At 46.2% G+C, this 14,489-nt stretch overlaps 2 protein-coding genes across 6 annotated transcripts in view; both read left to right on the forward strand.

Moving 5' to 3' along the window:
* Ube2j2 (ubiquitin conjugating enzyme E2 J2) overlaps nt 1-4,913 on the forward strand; it is a 13,901-nt gene extending 8,988 nt beyond the window's left edge. For 2 of the 5 annotated variants that reach the window (XM_021159972.2, XM_021159973.2), the window contains exons 5-8: nt 2,421-2,523; nt 2,609-2,747; nt 3,549-3,629; nt 4,272-4,913. In XM_021159972.2, coding sequence (XP_021015631.1) covers nt 2,421-2,523; nt 2,609-2,747; nt 3,549-3,629; nt 4,272-4,556 — 608 coding nt within the window. In that variant the 3' untranslated portion in view covers nt 4,557-4,913. Of the gene's footprint in view, nt 1-2,420; nt 2,524-2,608; nt 2,753-3,548; nt 3,630-4,271 lie in introns of all 5 variants that reach the window. The other 3 variants (XM_029476621.1, XM_021159976.2, XM_021159977.2) reach the window with 3 other exon arrangements.
* Nucleotides 4,914-9,888: 4,975 nt separating this feature from the next.
* C1qtnf12 (C1q and TNF related 12) lies at nt 9,889-14,223 on the forward strand. The gene is made up of 8 exons (XM_021161285.2): nt 9,889-10,305; nt 12,153-12,269; nt 12,372-12,492; nt 12,584-12,735; nt 13,196-13,304; nt 13,467-13,557; nt 13,683-13,761; nt 14,002-14,223. The coding sequence occupies exons 1-8, from the start codon at nt 10,147-10,149 to the stop codon at nt 14,098-14,100; spliced, it is 927 nt and encodes a 308-aa protein (XP_021016944.1). The 5' UTR covers nt 9,889-10,146; the 3' UTR covers nt 14,101-14,223.
* The last annotated feature ends 266 nt before the right edge of the window (nt 14,224-14,489 follow it).

The raw sequence follows: 14,489 nt of genomic DNA on the forward strand, positions 1-14,489 counted from the left end.
AAAAAAAAAAAAAAAAAAGAGACAGATGGGCTTCCAAATACATGATGAAAATAATATAAAATAACTTTGTGTGTTTGACATGCGTGCATATATAGAAATGAGTCATGGATATCTATCTCTAGTGGGAGACTGTGGGTACTATTTTGAGTTTTGAAGTTATTTTGGGTTTTGTTTTTAATTTTTAAATAAATTTCTGTATGTGTGTATGTACAAATAAGTGTATGTATGTGGCACTGTTTGTACAGGAGCTCATAGAGGTCAGCAGAGGTGTTGGATTCTCTGTAGCTAGAGTTATAGATAGTTTTGAATAGCGATATGGGTGCTTGGAACCAAACCCAGGTCCTTTGCAAAAGCAATAGATACTCTTTTCTCTTTTTTTCCTTCAGTAGGTACTCTTAACTGCTGAGCCATCTCCAGCCTGCTTTTAAATTTTAAATAGCATTTAACCACTATGTGATCTCTTGTAGCACCAGACTTACCAAGGTTTGCTGATGTGGTGATGGGCTAGAGAGGGTAGCTCAGAAAGATGTATAAGCAGAGAACCTTGGAGACTGCCAGATCTTGCCAACTCAACCCTGACCTGTTTCCTAATCTATAACTCTAGTGGTGTCTTAGCTGTCAATGCTGGTGTACTTCCTATTCTCCCATCTTTTTATCCTCTTCTGTGTCACCTGTGGGTATGTCCCTCGGGCTGACAGTTTACTGAATCTCTTTGCTGCATCTCCTCAGCTGTCCCTACCCAATGTTATCTATACCTACCAAGGACTAACCTTTGGTGTAGGTATAGATAACATTCTCTCAGGGTGTATAAGGAATCCTTGTCATGGTCAAGAGCTTGGCTCAGTCCTCAGTTTCTTGTCTTCTGGTATATGTTGCTGTTGATGACTGCTTTTCTGATGTGCTCCTTGGTTTTTGAGCTATTCTGTCCCTTCCTCCCTGCCTTCCTAGTGGCTCCTCTGCAATTCCACATTTTTGTCCTGAGCTCTCTGGCAGTTCTATATCTAGTGCTCTTGGACGCACCTATCCCAAGAATACAAAATTGACTTCCTATGGAAAATTTGCTAAAAATGTATCACTAATTGTGGATTTAATGTGACCCTATTCATGTTTTATTAATGTTAAAGGCTCACTTTAAACTTTACATGAAAGGACAAAGAACCTAAAGTGGATTCCTTTTTTTTTACCCCAAAGGCATTGATGGTTCTGTGTTCTCTGGGTGTGTCTGTTCCTAGGCTTGGGCCATGGTTATGCTTGTGGCCCGTCCCTCCGGGACTCTTCTTTGTGCTCTTCTTGGGTAGGCTTGTAGAGGGAGGACCTTTTGCTGACTCTGTTCCATGACAAGAACTGCACTTTGATTTCAGGGGGGAGGGTCTATGTTGCTGTGATTATTTGGTAAAAATATTCCTCACACTTTGAAGGTGAGGCCTTTGGCCACCAATAAACACTGAGTATCCTTTGTAATTTAACCTGTGTCTTAAGTTAGGGATGTATCTCAGTGGTAGACTTCTTGCTTAGCATGTGCAAAAGGCTCCAGGTCTAATCACCACCATAACCAAACAATAAGTAATGTGTATTTATACACAAAGAATCACATTTCACCGTGGGTGTGGGCACATGTGTGTGCTGGTGTACTCAATTATGAAGAAGCTAGAGGAGGTTGTCAGCTCTCTATTCCATTTGAGGAAGGGTTTCCCTGAACCTGGAATTGTAATTTTTCTGCTAGACTAGCAGCCTTCATTGCTGGAGTTGCAAGCATACCATCTTGTTCTGTGGGTTCTAGAATGCAAACTCTGATTTTAATGCCTGCATAGCTGGTTCTTAGTTTCTGATTCATCTTTTCAACCCTCATTTGTGTTCTGTAAGTAGTTCTCTGATATCCAGTTTTCTTATCTGATTTGCACTATGTTGTGTCGTGTAGATTTCACCAAGCTCATGCCTGACATCCATTCTTGTGGTCCTTTTCTTTGAAATGCAAGTGGGTGCTTCTTTTCATCCCTGCAGATAAATGCTGGTGTTTGCTAGGAAACAAATGAAGTCGTGGAAGAGGCAGAGATCTGAAGCAACTGTAGTTGTCTTCTGACGATGTAGTTCTCAGTAAGGGAGGAACATGAAGATTTGGGAGAGAAAAGGGTAGTTCTATAGCTGTAGTGGGACAAGTGATAATTATAGTCTCCTGTGAGTACAGGTGTAATAGATGGGGAGTCAGATACTCGGGGACAGGCTGAAGTGTTGGACAGTAGTGCAAGCCCTGGAGAATAAAGTCAGTAGTTGGTTAAGCTTGTGAGCCAGCATAGGGAGAGGACAGGAGGAGACCACGGGCTTGGGATGCCAGCTAGAAACTGGGTAAGGTTGGTGGGAGTTGAGAAACAGTTACATTGGATGTTGACAAGGCTAATACTTTCTTTTTTCTTTTGGTGTAGGTGGCTATTATCATGGAAAACTAATTTTTCCCAGAGAATTTCCATTTAAGCCTCCTAGTATTTACATGATAACTCCCAATGGAAGATTTAAGTGCAACACAAGGTAAGCTTCCTGGTGATGCAATGCTTTGAGCTGTCTGTGCTCATGGGAAGTGTGCATTCTTGCTTACAAAATCACTTTCTTTCAGGCTGTGTCTCTCCATCACAGATTTCCACCCAGATACATGGAATCCAGCGTGGTCCGTTTCCACCATTCTAACAGGGCTCCTGAGTTTTATGGTGGAGAAAGGCCCCACCCTGGGGAGCATAGAGACATCGGACTTCACGGTGAGGTGTGGTAGCGCCTCGCCCGGGGTCTTGTGGCACTGTGGCCTCCAACCTTTCATCCTGGGCTGATTCTGTTCTGAGACATGGAACGGTTTTCCTCTTGAGCAGATGGAGGCTGTATGGGTCTCCCACAAACCAGCTCCCTGTTCCTGGCCACACTGTAGAAATATCTCTGCTTTGGCTGCCTCACACCATGGCTCTTGGCCTCACTGTCCAGTTCTGTCTCCAACTCTGCTTTTGTTTTTTGCTAAGCATCACTGATATTCCTGTACTCCTCAGGAAACTTTGTAAGGCTTGATGCGGGGACACAGAACATGTTTCCTGCTTGTTTTATTTCTCTAATGTTTATTTACCATGTTTAATGTTAATTGATAACAAAATATAAGTAAGCCTTCATAAGACTAATTTTTTGGGGGGGGGAGAAGCATTTTAGATGTTTTCTATAATATTGATCACACAAGTCTGTTTTGAGATTTTGTTTTGCTTTGCCATTAGGATCTCATTATTAGCATAGGGTGTATGGAACTCACCTATGTAGAATAGTGTGCACCACCATATTCAGCTCTTTTTTTAGTTTTTTGTTTTTGTTTTTGTTTTTTAAGTTAGCTGGGCAATGCTGGCTCATGCCTTTAATCCCAGCACTCAGGAGGCAGAGGCAGGTAGATTTCTTGAGTTTGATGATAGCCTAGTCTATAGAGTGTGTTCCAGGACAACCAGGTCTATATAGATAAATTCTGTCTCAAAAAACAAACAAATTAAAATTAGCTTTCTGGCTGATAATTCCCTTCTCTTTTTTCCTAGAAAAAACAGCTGGCAGCACAGAGTCTAGTGTTTAATTTAAAAGATAAAGTCTTTTGTGAATTATTTCCTGAAGTTGTGGAGGTAAGAAGGCAAAAGTTGGAACTTTTTTTTAGTTTTGTCTTCCTTTATGTTAAAAACACTTTCAGATATAATTGTTTCCAAAGAGAAGCTGTGTTTGTGTGCTTACTGCTGTGTTCCTGTAGGTGTTGTAGTGGGATTGCAGGCCCTCCTGGTTGCTGGAGGACATAGAAGGCTCTGTACTGGTCATGCCTCCAGATGCACACACTATTGGGTGACAGAGCTAGTTCTTCTCCAGGACCCTATAGTGTGTGAAAGACAGAGCTTAGGGATGGGGAGAAACTCTGAGGAACATACACAAGTGTCCACACAGAGACATGCTTGCTGATCAGCGGCCATCCCTCGAGAGATCTGCCGCCAGTAGCCAGGAGGCACATTAGTTGCCTCCTGCAAGGGCTGGGCATGCACTGTGGGCTGGAAGGTGGTGTAGCCTTTGATAGCTCATTGTCACTCAACTCAGGCACAGAGGAATGATGTTGACACCTTGCTGGCTTTCTTTACCTGTAAAATGGGATGAAAAGCTATTCTCATGCAGAGGCATGGAGAACTGTGTTCTGGGTGGTAGATCTGATCTTATAAAAACTTGAGTTCTGCTCCCAAATGAACAGGTTAAGACAACTGAGGGTTTTTTTGTTTTTCTCTCAGGAAATTAAACAGAAACAGAAAGCACAAGATGAACTAAGTAACAGGCCCCAGAATCTTCCTTTGCCAGACGTGGTTCCTGACGGGGAGATGCACCGTGGCCAGCATGGAGTCCAGCTCCTCAATGGGCACGCACCTGCTGCTGGCCCGAACCTCGCTGGGCTCCCACAGGCCAACAGGCATCATGGACTCCTGGGCGGCGCTTTGGCGAACTTGTTTGTTATAGTTGGGTTTGCAGCCTTTGCCTACACGGTCAAGTATGTGCTGAGAAGCATAGCACAGGAGTGAGGTTCACAAGCCACAACCTACAGTTGCTGCTGAGGGACACAGGGGCCAGAGCTTGATGCAGGCGTGATGGACATGCTGCTGAGCACAGGGTGGCCTGCCGGACTCCTGGGCTTCACTTTTTAAAAACCTTAAAAAGAAAGCAAAAACCAAAATGTGATCTGGAGGAGACTGGAGGTTCTCAACTCCCTCTTGAGGTTGACGTGGACAGTGCCACTCACGCTTTGGTTTTACTGCTTCTCCTCCTGTGTTGTCTTTTGAACCTGTTTAGTAAACCTGTTTTGTTTGTTTTGTTTTGTTTTGTTTTTCATTTTATTAGATTTGGTCACTTAAAAATATAAAACTTTAATGCCTATCAAATACTCTGTGTGTGTTCTTAGTGGAGGAGCTGAAAGCCTCCTGGTGGGGCTAAGTGGGCTGACTGGTCTAGGAGAGGACTGATTTGATCTCATTGTAAAATTGCTTATGAGTGAGAAAAAGACTCACACAAAGTGCTGGTTCTGTTTTCTGTTAAGGTAGAAGAAGCAACTTGCTCTCTGACCACAAAGTGTTACACTTAGAACAGTGGCTGAGGACTGTGGTGAAGGCTTGTGGGTAGCCCAGGTATTGCTGTCAACCTTAGTACCTCTCTGTTCTTTCAGCTCCCTTGAGTGATGGAGAAGTAGGAACCCTTGGTGCCTGTACTCTAGCCTTTTATCGGAATTCCTTATGTCTAGTTGGCCAGAAGCCAACCCTCCTATGTTGGCAGACAGTGCACTGGGTCTATGTATTTTGATGCTTCTCCAAGTTCTTTCATATATCTTAAGGTAGGCTACACCATCCTTTCCAGGTGACCTATGTAAGATGTTGATCTCTACAGATCATGGAAAGGGAAACTGCCCAGAACACGTCACCAGGCTTAAGTAAGCTGGCAGGCTCCCTTATGGATGTCATCTCTTTGAGATTTTGCTTAATGTATCTGCAGTAGTTGTTTGGGATGGCTGACATCATCTGTGTTGGGCATCCTAAAAGGGGATAACCATCACCAGGGGCTCCTAAAAGCCTTCTAAGCCCACCTCCTTTCAGGGACCAATGGTAAAGCTGAAGTGCTCCCATGTGATCATCTTTAATTCAGCTCTGTAGTTTACAACTAGTATACCATGTAGCCCTCTCCTAAAAAAGGTCTTTAGTTATACCTTTGCTCTTAACTCCATGATATTTGTGTTAATGTCCCTTCCCTGGTAGGCTGTGACCAAGTGCCATGCCTGGAATGTTGCAGCTGCCAAAAGGTAGATTGACAACCCTTGGTTGGGCCTGTGCAACCTGTGCAGCCTTCAGTGGGTGGAGCTCTACAGACATGTGCTTCCTACTATTGGTAGATGGTAATTTTTCCCTGGTCCCAGAGTGCTCCATTGGAAATTACCTCAGCTCAATTAACTCAATTCCAAATTGGTGTTTCCTGAAGTTCTTGTAAGACAGAACATTATCAAATTTAGTCCTCTGAAATCTCAGCACCACCTCCAGCCCCCTGGCCCCAGCATGGCCTTTATGGGAGTTTAGGGGTTTCCAGACAGGGTTTCTCTGTGTGTCCCCAGCTGTCCTAGAACTCACTCTATAAATCAAGCTGTCCTTCATCTCAGATCCACGTGCCTTTGCCTCCCAAGAGCTAGGATTCAAGGTGTGGGCCACCACTGCCCAACTGAAAGCTCAACTCTGATTTTTTTAAAATTTTTTTTAAGATTTATTTTATTATATGTAAGTACACTATAGCTGTCTTCAGACACTTCAGAAGAGGGTGTCAGATGGTTGTGAGCCACCATGTGGTTGCTGGGATTTGAACTCAGGACCTCTGGAAGAGCAGTCAGTGTTCTTAACCACTGAGCCATCTCACCAGCCCTTTTTAAAATTTTTTAATTGGTTATTTTGTTTATTTACATTTCAATTGTTATCCTCCTTCCCGGTTTTCTCTCCAAAGAGCCTCCATCCCATCCTCCCTCCTGCCTCTATGAAGGTGCTCCCCCATCCACTCCTGCCCCACCACCCTACTGCCCTTCAAACTCTTTTTTTTTTTTTTTGGTTTTTCGAGACAGGGTTTCTCTGTGTAGCCCTGGCTGTCCGCACTCACTTTGTAGACCAGGCTGGCCTCGAACTCAGAAATCTGCCTGCCTCTGCCTCCCGAGTGCTGGGATTAAAGGTGTGCGCCACCACGCCCGGCCAGGACCAACTAACTCTTAACAGCTCAGAATGAAAGAAATTTTTAGGAAGTGCTTGTTCTTAAGGGTAGAAGTAAAAAGCAACCTGCTTTCTGGCCACAAGGTGTCGCACTTAATGTACAACCGAAGAGTGCTGTGAAGGCTTGGCAGGTTAGCCCCAACACTTCTCCCCTCTTTGAGTGCTACAGGACCCTATAGTATCCACTGTGTGTTCCATGCACTTACCCCCCGAGTAAAAGGTAACCTTTTTTTTTTTTTTTTTTTTTTTTTTTTAAAGATTTATTTATTTATTATATGTAAGTACACTGTAGCTGTCTTCAGACACTCCAGAAGAGGGCATCAGATCTTTGTTACAGATGGTTGTGAGCCACCATGTGGTTGCTGGGATTTGAACTCTGGACCTTCAGAAGAGCAGTCAGGTGCTCTTACCCACTGAGCCATCTCACCAGTCCAAAAAGGTAACCTTTTTTCCCATTGGCTCAAGCATGCCTGCCTTGTTGACTTTTCTTGGGAGAGGTCACTGACTGGGGCAGTTGGCATCCTGGACTGCCCTCTATTAGATCTTCCTTTAGGAGGTGAAAACCTCTCCTAAAGCTCACATTCTATTGTTATTTAAAGAGAGGGGTACCTTGGAAGGAAACTTTCCCACTTGGCCACTTCTGTTCTTCCCTGAGAAAAAAAGCTCTCAGGTAGTCTTTGGGAATTTTTTTTCCTTAATTTTTTTTATTTCAATGCATTTAATAATCAAACATTAATGGGTATTTTGAGAGTCAAATAATATATAAAAATTTTTGTTCAACTTTCATATTCTTTCATCCTAAAAATATCATTAATGAACATTTAATACTATCCATAACTGAGGATCCCATATATAATGTTGAATACTAAATTGTTTCAAAACATACAAAATATTCTTTGGGAATCAAGCATAGTATTAGAGCATAAAATATTAAAAATGATTCATTAAGAGATATATTCAAAAGCCCTTATATCACCTGGCATAGTAAGAGTATTAAAAATGCCTTATATATCTGTGTACATTGTCTTAACTATAAGTTTACTTAAAAAGAATATCGGTGTTTTTAGGGGAGATTATCAGTAAGTATATTTTTTAAATTTCAAAATAGTGAAAACTCTTCAAAGTTAAACATTAAGAAAATGCTAATTTCAAGCACAGTGAGAAAAATTATCAGTAATATTTCCATTTTGTTTGTAGAACATGATTTTAATATTTTCAACAAACAATTATTTTAAGATATAGTTCATTGTTTAGGGTTTATCTGTCTTGTTGATTTTTCTCAAAGAACCAGCTCCTGGTTTTGTTGATTCTCTGTGCAGTTCTTTTTGTTTCTATTTGGTTGATTTTAGCCCTGAGTTTGATTGTTTCCTGCCTCTTCTCCACTTGGGTGTGTTTGCTTCTTTTTGTTCTAGAGCTTTCAGGTGTGCTGTCAAGGTGCTAGTATAAGCTCTCTCAGGAATTTTTTTTTTTTAAACAGGGCCTCATGTAACTCAGGCTGGACTTTAATTCTCTGCCTCCTAGGTGCTATTATTTTAGGCCGGAGTAGCCTTTGCATCCATAGTGAGCCACTGGTTCCTGTTGAGCTGTTTTCTCCAGGGTTTGGATGAGAGCCAATAGCAGATGCTCCTAGGGGCCACTTTGGTCAGGGTACTTGTGAACCAGAGTAGGTTCCTCTTGGTTATTTTCTAAGTTGTTTGTGGCAGGGAGATATTGAAGTTGGAAAACCGGAAACATCCTAGCCATCCCTAGCCACAAAATGAGGTCCCTACCTACTGTGGTATTTCTGTGACAGGGCAAGTCTAGCCTACCTGCTTATAAACTGCCTGAAAGACAGCTGAGGAGTCCCACTACCAGATAGGCCACCAAGATATAAGTGGACCAAAAGAACAGGGTGCTGCATCTTTGAAGAGGAGGTCTCTGGGCTGAGGCACTTGCCCTCCCTGAACCTGAGACTTGAACTTGGGGCATAGAGGCTGTCTTTCTTGGCATATATAACACATGCATACACACACACACACACACACACACACACACACTAGGTACTTCCCTTTACATTCTCCCCTATCCCTGCTTTATTTGTTAGGCTTCTCTGACTGGGTGTGGCCTGGAGCTGGGATGGCTTACTTGGCCACCTTTCGCTTTTTTTTTTTTTTTTTTTTTTTTTTGGAGTGAGAATTGAGGGGGCACTATTCTAGAACATTATGTTCTGTTTACCAGGACCCATACCTACTGGGACCAACCAGTGTGTGTTAGGGATGCAGCTCCAATTCCTTTATAGAGCAGTTGGAACCACACCTGGCTGTTTGTAGCCACAGCTTTTACCAGTTGGAGGCTATCTGGCTACTGGGTATCCTGGACCAGACTCAAGGGCCACTACCTCATAATCACTGAGCCCAAGGTACTCATTGGCTTGGCTTGTCCTTAGCTAACCCAACTTTGATCTTGAAGGTGATTCAGAAGGGCCTTTCTCAGGGGACCTGACACTGTCACTCACGAGGACTGGAGGGGGGAAATTGTATTGGTCAGAGATGTACAGGGACCAGTTCCCCCTTGCAGTATAGACTGGGCCTATGCTAACCTCTTAGAAGACAGGCCTAGGGGACTGACAGTGGAGTTACAGACTATAGAAGTTGGCCCTCTGTCTGTTGAAGAGTCAAGATAGATCACCAGCCTCTTCATGCTGTGCCTTTTTGCAGATGTCAGCCTGGTAGGTCTCTTGTAAGTACAGGAGGATCACTAGCTGGGAAGGGTAAGCAACCAGCTAATAAAGATGTCCTACTTTTTCCAGGGTCCTTTTTTGTGGTTTAGGGTAGGGGCTGAATGAGGTATGTGGGGCAAAGTCTGGGAGATTTGCACACAGCTTCCTAAAGTAAAGGAATCACTTGGATTCACTTCCCTGGAAGTGTGGGTATGAAAGATGCCACAGAGAGTTGACAGCTTCCACCCCCCATTGCCAGCTTAACTAAATAGAAATCCTGCTGAGAGGAGACCAGAGACAGGGCTGGGGAGAAGCAGCCCAGCTCCTCCCAACTCCTTAGGGGTGATGGAATCACTGGTCATAGGGGTCCCGCCCCGCCTTGCTCCGCCCCGCCCCGCCTTCCAAGTGGTAGAAGTGCACCTTGTGAGTCCTCCCCCTTGGAGCCTGAGAGGCCTAGGAAGAAAGTTCTCTTTTGGTGGCAGGGCTGCCGACGAGGGCACTGAGCAGGAAGATAGGTCGACAAAGACGAGGAGTTCTGGCTCCTCCTGCAGACATGCACCAGCGGCTGCTGGGCTCGTCCCTGGGCCTCGCCCCCGCGCAGGGGCTCTGAATGCCTGCCGCCGCCCCCATGAGAACACTGGCCTGGGCTCCCATCCCTAAGCCTCTGCTTGCGGAGACTGAGCCATGTGGGCCTGGGGCTGGGCCGCTGCAACCCTCCTCTGGCTACAGACTGCAGGAGCTGGGGCACGGCAGGAACTCAAGAAGTCTCGGCAGCTGTTTGTGCGTGTGGATTCCCCCAATATTACCACATCCAACCATGAGGGATTCCCAGGCTCCATCAAGGTAGGCAGAGGCTGGGGAGCATGTAGGTGTGCAGTTCTAGGCACAGCGTCAAAGCTCAGACTGGCCCCCTACCTCGACAGCTCTGCTCTCCCATTTCCAGGTTGCACTGCATGTGACTTTGATCACTGATCTGGCTTAGAGCTTGCTGCAGCCAAGACAGGGACTGGCCTGTGGGGGAGCCTCCCTCTGCCAGGCCTGGTGGGTCTGAAACGGTTAACCCTTTGAAGCCTCCGTGTGTTTTTCAACAGTCTGATACCATTAGGTATAATTGCTGTCTCAGATGAGAGTGGATGAGAGGGCATCCCGGTAAATGAATGGGTCACCTTATGTATCGTAACTCCTAAATAGGCAGTAGCCTGACTAGCTTGTCCCTTGTGCTTTCCAGGGGTCCTGTGGTAATCTCATTTGCTGTGGCATCTTGCGTTCAAAGTACCCTGTTCTTAGAGTCCTCTAGAGACATGAATCTCCTGTGTGCTAGTCTCAGAGCTCCTACTGCTGCCATCCTATGGGCCCCCAGGACAGGAAGGGAAACAGCTCTTACCCAGACAGGATCTTCCTGGCTCTGTATCTTTGACCCTTGCTCTGTATCCTTCCTAGGGTGTCTCTGTGTTGGCCTGCTTGGCTGCCTCTCAGCTCACATCAAACCACCTCAAGCCACATTTTCCTGATAGGCAGAGTGAGCAGAGCTGAGGGAGTGTAAGCCATGGGCTAGTTCCCTGTCAGGCAGAAGGGAGATTATGACCACTCAGAGTGGGAGCTCCTGCAGGTGTTGGGTCCTGAGTAACCCTCCCTAAAGATACTAGGAAAGGGAGGTTATGTCCACCCAGTTGAGTGGAGGCAGTTTTATCAACCCTGCCCTGGGTTGTCTTTCCAAAGATAGGACAGGAGACAGTTTAAGAAGATGTTGGCGTGGGTAGAGCCTCCATGAACTCACTCTCCAGGCGTCTCTGCTCTTTGTGCTGGGGTGGGGTTTGTTCTACATCTCCTTGCAGCCTTTACCCTTGGCTTAGCAATGTCTGATGTTCTCAGTGTCAAGGGGTCAGATACCTGATAGAGAATTGTGGAGCATGCATATGTCCTTGCATCTGTCCCTGGGTGGGACCTAAGGGGAAGCAGTGTTTGCAAGTCCTTTCTAGCCTATAACCTGTCTGGAAGAGAACATCTTAATTTCTGATTAGTAAATAAAGCTATCTCCAGTAGCTACCCTGTTCGTACTGAGGACTGACCTTGTGTTGTCTCAGAACCCTTGGCTTACTCTGGTTAATGAAGGCAGAAACATTTCGAAACAACCAGTCTGTCACAGCTGGACTCGTGGCTGCTACACTCCTGTCCATTCCACAGGCTGCTGGCCTGATATACAGGTCTCCTCCACATCCTAATTGTCCCCAGAGACAGGCTTGGCCCTTACCAGATACACTCTCCCAAAGCCATATCTTTGTGTCTGTAGCTACCTTACCTCATTTAAAGCCAACCTCTTGTTAGAGACACATCAGGCTTGCCCTATATGAGTCCATTATGTCCTTCTTCATGGGAGCAGGGCCAGAGGGGTCATGGACATTTTCACGAAGGCCCAAGGTGTTTTAGTGTCAGGTTCTTGCTTTCACAGAGCCCCAGACCTCACCATGCTTATTCCCTCCTCCCACCCCCAACACTAACACTCATGGGGACATCTAGGTTATAATTAGGGAGAGTTCCTTTGGGCCATGACCTGAGTTACTCCAGTGACATCTTCCTGTGTGTCTGAATCCCCCACTAACTTGAAGTTCACAGGTATCTGTGGGGTGTATTAAGATAGAGGCCAGAGGCCTGGTGGTTAATACACCAACCTTGCTTCTCTGACTTTTCAGCCACTGGAAGCCTCTGGACCTGAGCTCTCAGATGCCCACATGACATGGTTGAACTTTGTCCGCCGGCCAGATGATGGGTCCTCTAGAAAACGGTGTCGTGGCCGGGACAAGAAGTCGGTAAGGCCCTGAGCTGTGTGAGACCAGCCCTTTCTCAGCATAGAGAAAGGGGTTAGAGTGGGGGGACTCCTACTCAGACTCACTTTCTTTTACCTCTTCTAGCGAGGCCTCTCAGGTCTCCCAGGGCCCCCAGGACCCCCTGGCCCTCCTGGTCCCCCTGGTTCCCCTGGTGTGGAAGTTACCCCAGAGGCCTTACTGCAGGAATTTCAGGAGATACTGAAAGGTAAGATTGTCCTATACCCAGCCTCTCTCAGAAGCCTGAGAAGCTCTTACAGGACTAGAAGGGACCTGACCCAAAGTGGCCCTCTCCACAGAGGCCACAGAACTTCGATTCTCAGGGCTACCAGACACATTGTTACCCCAGGAACCCAGCCAACGGCTGGTGGTTGAGGCCTTCTACTGCCGTTTGAAAGGCCCTGTGCTGGTGGACAAGAAGACTCTGGTGGAACTGCAAGGATTCCAAGCTGTGAGTGGGGACACAAGCCAAATTAATACTTATATCTTTGACGATTATATACCAAGAGGTCAGGATACAGGAGTAGTCCCTTATTGGCAAGATGGGCCCACAGATAACAAATGTTGCTGGGCACATGCCTGCATTGTGCCCTAGAGATACTGTTGTAGAGGGTGAGAGCCAGCCTTTGTTAAAGTTAGGAGCTCCACCTTGTACTAAGACAAAAGTGGGGCCTAGAATTGCCATCCCCTATGATAGCTTTTGGGGTCCTATCCATCCACTGGAGCCTGGAGCCTTTGCTCTAAGGCACACATGGGTGCAGACAGAGGTCAGCCCTGTCCTTTCCACAAAGAGAATGAGGCCCAGGAAAAACCTGACTGGGGTTGGGCTATGTAGGTGTCTTGCTTGGCTAAAGTGTACATGGTGAGGATCCAGGCCCTGAATGTAGCCAGTCACCTCCTAATTTCCACAGCCTACTACTCAGGGTGCCTTCCTGCGGGGATCTGGCCTGAGCCTGTCCTTGGGCCGATTCACAGCCCCAGTCTCTGCCATCTTCCAGTTTTCTGCCAGCCTGCACGTGGGTGAGCCAGTCTATATATATGGACTATGGGTGGTGGGTAGATTATCCCTTGAGGGTGGGTCCCTAAGAGATGTCATCTACTCTGCTCGGGGCCAACCACCCTCAACCCTGGCAGACACTTGAGCCTGTTCTGGGCAGTATCCTGAAACCCCTCTACCCATAGACCACAGTGAACTGCAGAGCAGAGGCCGGTTGCGTGCCCGGGATATGGTCCGTGTTCTCATCTGTATTGAGTCCTTGTGTCATCGTCATACGTGAGTCCCACCACAGTCCTCTGGGGTCTCTCCTTGGCCTGAGATTACAAGTAGCTACCTTAAGGAGTGCCTGAGCACCATGGGCCAGTGACCTCAACACTGTTGCCCTGTGGTGCTATGCCCAGGTCCCTGGAGGCTGTATCAGGTCTGGAGAGCAACAGCAGGGTCTTCACAGTGCAGGTTCAGGGGCTGCTGCATCTACAGGTAAGCAACAGGTGGGTGGGCTTCTCTGGCCTGGGAGGGTCTTACAGCTTAGTACAAGTAGTTGCTCCGGACCTCTGAACCCTTGTGCCTTGGAGGGTGCTGTCTGGTCAAGATGTTTTTAGATCTGTATGGCTAGTACTTCAACTGTTGGGGAGTATTGGCTCCAAATGCTATTCCTATGGATGGGTAGGCTTCTAGATTGGAGCCACCCACTAATGATGCCTACCATGATGTCTTTAGTCTGGACAGTATGTCTCTGTGTTCGTGGACAACAGTTCTGGGGCAGTCCTCACCATCCAGAACAGTTCCAGCTTCTCCGGAATGCTTTTGGGTACATAGAGGAGCGGAAGAAATGATTGTGGATTGAGGAACCAACACCTTGCTTCTTAGAGGAGCTGAAAAGGACTACTCCCCTTTTAATAGTTTTCATAGCAATAAAGAACTCCAAACTTCTTCATCACTCTTGGGTGCTATCTGGTTATTGTGTTGGTAGAAATGGCAATGGAGTGGACAAGATATGAATAGGAGACGTACAGCAAACAGAAGATTGTCTATATGTGATCCCAGAGCAGAGTGTAACCCCAAAGAGGGACTAGAATAAAGTTCTCTCACATGGTCTCCAGATAGACTTCCAGCCAGCAGTGGAAACACAGCTTCCTGACAGCTCCTCTACCTGCTAGGGATTGAGTTGACCCTGAGGCAGAGGCAGGCAGATGTCTGAGTTTGAG

This window comes from Mus caroli, chromosome 4, assembly GCF_900094665.2.
Source record: "Mus caroli chromosome 4, CAROLI_EIJ_v1.1, whole genome shotgun sequence".
Classification (NCBI taxonomy): Eukaryota; Metazoa; Chordata; class Mammalia; order Rodentia; family Muridae; genus Mus; species Mus caroli.